Genomic DNA, 4,883 nt, shown 5'->3' with positions numbered 1-4,883 from the left:
TGGAGGCGACTCTGTTCTGCAAACCTATTGTTGGCATGCACGTTGCTATCTGCAGGTTGGCTATTTGGCTGATGGCAGTCTGGGGCTGGGAATTTATCTTCCTGTCCTCCACATCCTGATACATAGGGGCTAACATTGTGTGGTGTTTTCTCATCTCTTGAGCTGGTCTCTTTGAGTGAGTGTCTGCTGCCACTGAGATGGCTGTGCCTGTTCACGAACTCTTCAGTGCGCTGTTGTGCACTTTGCACAGGTTGTAGCAATGGTCTGTGCTCATCTATAGCCTCAAAGTCTGCGGCCACAGCTTCCATTACTGCCGCTTCGGCCATAGCAGCCTCTGCCTCTCTCTCTCTTTCTAGAGCATCGAGTGTTGCCTCTAGATGGGCTTTTTCTGTATCTCTCTCTGAAAAAGCAGCTCTAGCCTGGGCAGCTTCTGCTTTAGCACGCGCTGCGGCGGCTGCCAGAGCAACGCTTGATGTGGTAGAAGATTTACCTGAGGATTTACTTGAAGATTTGCTTGAAATTGAAGATCAGGCTGCTACACTTGTCCTATCCATGTTTGATGCGGATGTGTTGTACCTCAACCCTTCCTTGTGATGTTGCAGTTGTCGTATTGGTCTGGGCACCGTGAGTGACAATGCAGACTGGTCATCAGCAGTCTCTCTTTTCACTGTACTGGCCTCAAATAATGCCTTGTTTCATCATCCAGCAAGATAAACACCTCCACATAACGTATCTCGTACACCGGGGGTGAAGTTGAGAGCTATATGATTCTGATTCATTATGCAAATGGTGTGAAACTGCAATACAAATACATGTACCAGTAAGTACAAGGGAATATGAATCTCACGAATACGTTACAGAACAAATGCAGCATGTAGCTAGGCAATGGAGTTATTAGCTAGGCATGTAGCTAGGCTAGCGGTAGCATATATGGTAAGTATGAACTACGAGGTAAACTGTTACGTACGGAATCAACAGGAACACACTGTCTAATACAGCTTCATCCAGTACACAGGTAAATGTACTTTAACTTACATCAACATTCATTCATGTTTTTACTTTTCTTTTACTCACAGAGAATGCCTTCAAAAGCTACCGAGAAGGAGGAGCACAACCAACGAACTGATCTCTTATTCACAGGTTCCTGTCTGTTACTCGAGCGCCAGACGGTATCAAAATAAAAGTCTCTGGATCGACAATTAAACTCAGAACTAGCAGGGCCAGAACACCAATCCTGCTTGGAGATTTCAACGCCAGAGTGGGATGAAAGTACAACTTATGGAGAGGCCTAATTGGCAAGGAAGGAGTTGGAAACACAAACTCCAACGGCATCCTGCTGTTAACAACATGCTCGGAATACAGCCTATCAAATAATAAAGGCCTATTTTTAACTGTTAGCTGATAGCAGAAGGATGTATGGGAGGCTAATTTGAGTGGAACAAGGTCTGAAATACCGGCCCTGGAGAAGTACGACCTGGAAGATAAGGACAAGAGGAGATCTGACCTATGAACTCTTTGAGCAAGTTCTGTTATCCATTAGGATGATAGTCCACCAATAAAGATAAGCGACTCCCTCCAAACAGGATTAGGGAGAAACCCTGGTTACATACCATTGTGGTCGTGACAATAGCCATGGTTGTGCTGCAAGGTATGAAGGGAGTGCGCTCTGAGGCCAGGGCACGCACTTAAGTATCGATGCTTTGTGTATCTGTTAAGGAGCATATTAAAGAGTGACAACACTGTAAGAGATTTTTGTCTCACTTCTTAGTTAGTGTCAGAGTGGAATTAAATAATTTCCACAACAGTGCATGCACATGATTGTGTCTCCTTGTGCATGCATGTGTGTGTGTGTGTTAGCCCATATTAAAGCATTTGTATTTATGTGTACTTGCATATTCTAGGGAATGCCGTCATATTGCGTTTGTTATATTGTAGCATTGCAACGTTCAGTGTAATATATTTGCACGAGCTTTTGCATAATACAGCATGATTGCAAGTGTGTGTGTGTGTGTGTGTGTGTTTGTGTGTGTGTGGTTTTTATGCCTTTTCCTCCAGACCACTCTAGAGTATCAATTTCTTTCCCTCCACAGCCACGCGGTCTCCTTTGCTAGCCGCTATAAATCACCATACCCCGGCACAATAAAAGCACCACGCCCGCCCCCAAACCCACTCTCTGTTTTAGTTTTACTCCTCCACTCCTCTTACTCCTCTTCTCCTTTCTCTTCTTCTGTGTATGTGAGTCTCCCTGTGTGCACGTGCAGTGTGTCCTCCTCCCAGGTCTCCATGGTGATGGTGGTCACCACCTGGACACTGCTTGGCATCCCCTTCATCACATTTTCTTTTTATATATCTTATAAATCCATGTAATTTTGTTATCCAGTTTCAATGTTATATCCTTCTCTCACTCCTATGTATGACTTATGTTTTTTCTTGTCTCTTGCCCCATGTATGTGAATGGTGTGATGTGAGTCTCCCCTATGTGCGTGTGTAGTCTGTCCTCCTTTCAGGTCTACGTGGTGATGGTGGTCGCATGGCTCAGGTCCTAGGCTGTTCTGATGGCATCTGGACACTGCTTGGAACATCCTCCTCTTCATATAGCTTATAAGTCCATTATAATTCTCTTATCCTCTTTCAATGTTGTATTGTTTAAATTGTGTAAACACAACATCCATTGCACGTCTGTCCATCTTGGGAGAGAGATCCCTCCTCTGTTGCTCTCCCTGAGGTTTCTTCCTATTTTTGTTCCTCCCTGTTAAAGGGATTTTTTTTAGGGAGTTGTTCCTTATCCGATGCGAGGGTCTAAGGGCATGAGGTTGCATTGCTGTAAAGCCCACTGGGGCAAAGTTGTAATTCTTGATAATGGGCTATACAAATAAAATTGACTTGACTCCACCTTCCCTCTACTTTTCTGACCTAATTTCCAACAACTCACATAATCCCAAGGTTTTATTCAGTGCCATAAATTCTGTCAGCTGCCCCGCCCCCAGTACCATATTAGATGTGTCCCCTGCTAAGTGTGAAGAATTCTTAAAAATGTTCATTAGGAAAGTTGAGGATATTAGAATAACATACCCCCCCACCACCACCACCCGTGACATAGCTGTCTCACTCGTCAGTTCTTCTAAATTGGACTGCTTCCAACTTATCTTGCAACCATCCCTTACAAAGATTATGTCCATCATGAAACCTACAACCTACCACCTTGACATTATCTCTACTGCCCTCCTGAAGGATGTTGTTGACAGCCGGTCCCAGCATCCTCTTCATTATCAACAGCTCCTGGCCACTGTTACCATTCCAACCTGTCTCAAGCATACAGTGGTCCAGCTCCTCCAGAGGAAACCCAACTTAGACCCTACCTTACTTCATAACTACAGACCCATTTCGAAACTTCCATTTCTGTCAAAAGGTTCTCAAAAAGGTTATTCTCAGTCAACTGCTGCCCTACTTACACCAAAAAAAATATCTTGGAACAATTTCAGTTAGGTTTTAGGGCTTATCATAGCACAAAGTCTGCCTTGCTGAAAGTGTACAGTGACCTGATCCTCTCTGTCGACTCCAGTGACTGTGCCATTCTAATTCTTCCTGACCTCAGTGCAATGTTCGATACTGTGGATCATGACATTTTAATAGACCGTCTCCAGTATGGGGTAGGTGTTGATTGCTCTGCCTTGAAATGGTTCACATCCTACCTCAAAAATAGAACCTTCTCCATAAATATAGGCAAATTTTCCTCTCCCCCAGCTTGTCTGTCCTGTGGGGTCCCACAAGGTTCTAGCTCAGGTCCCATTCTTTTCTCTATATACATGCCTCGCCTTGGTTAAATCATTCAACAATACTGCATTTCCTTCCACTGTTATGCTGATGACACTCAGTTTTATCTCCCCATGAAACCAAATGACAACCCAATCTAGTCAGCCTCTTGAATTGCCTTGAGGATTTGAGGAAAGTGCTGGATGGCACAGTACTTCCTAAAGCTGAACGAGGGCAAGTCTGAAGTTGTCGTATTTGGCCCCTTGACTCCGTTTAAATGTTTACCAACAGTCCGGTCCGAATCCCCGTGTTGCCTCCGGCTTGGTCACGCGCCCCCACAGACACAATTGGCCGTGTCTGCGGGTGGGAAGCCGGATGTGGATCTGTGTCCTGGTCGCTGCACTAGCGCCTCCTCTGGTCGGTCGGGGCGCCTGTTTTGGGGTTGGGGGGCTGGGGGGAATAGCGTGATCCTCCCACGTGCTACGTCCCCCTGGCAAAACTCCTCACTGTCAGGTGAAAAGAAACGGCTGGTGTCTCCGCGTGTATCGGAGGGGGCATGTGGTAGTCTGCAGCCCTTCCCGGATCGGCGGAGGGGGTGAGCAGCGACCGGGACAGCTCGGAAGAGTGGGGTAGTTGGCCAAGTACAATTTGGGTGAAAAAGGGGGGAGATTAAAAAAACAGATGCCTGAGGAAAAGTGATGCAATAAAACCATAGCTTTTCCCAGTGCAGAGCAATCCAGCTCCAAAGTTTATAAAAACAAAACCCCCTTCTGTTGTCATGGTTGTCAAAGAGGCATCATGTTGTGTTACTGTTTTATTCTTTTCTTTTTATGTCTTTAACAATGTTCTTGCTGCTATTCATCCAAGAATAGCACCAATCACTGTCAAGCAGAAGCCATGCTGGACTCGTCTCTCTCTCTTCCTTTGATTTGAAAATACAAACAAAGACAAAGTGAGAGAGAGAGGGAGAGAGAGAGAGAGAGGAGCGAGGCGAGCGAGCGAGAGAGAGAGAGAGAGCGAGAGCGCGTATGAGAGAGAGAGAGAGAGAGAGAGAGAGAGAGAGAGAGCGGAGAGAGAGCTGGAGAAGAGATGATTGAGAGAGAGGAGAGAGAGAGAGAGAGTGAGGAGAG

General features: G+C 45.7%; 1 protein-coding gene across 1 annotated transcript in view; it reads left to right on the top strand.

Moving 5' to 3' along the window:
- The first annotated feature begins 1,632 nt into the window (after positions 1–1,632).
- The window catches only part of blvrb (biliverdin reductase B), a 10,358-nt gene continuing 7,107 nt past the window's right edge, over positions 1,633–4,883 (top strand). The window contains exon 1 of the mRNA XM_056282910.1: positions 1,633–1,648. Within this exon, the coding sequence (XP_056138885.1) occupies positions 1,633–1,648 (16 nt within the window). The remainder of the gene's footprint in view (positions 1,649–4,883) is intronic.

Source organism: Lampris incognitus, chromosome 7 (genome assembly GCF_029633865.1).
Source record: "Lampris incognitus isolate fLamInc1 chromosome 7, fLamInc1.hap2, whole genome shotgun sequence".
Taxonomy (NCBI): domain Eukaryota; kingdom Metazoa; phylum Chordata; class Actinopteri; order Lampriformes; family Lampridae; genus Lampris; species Lampris incognitus.
This window is presented reverse-complemented; position numbering and strand designations above follow the sequence as displayed.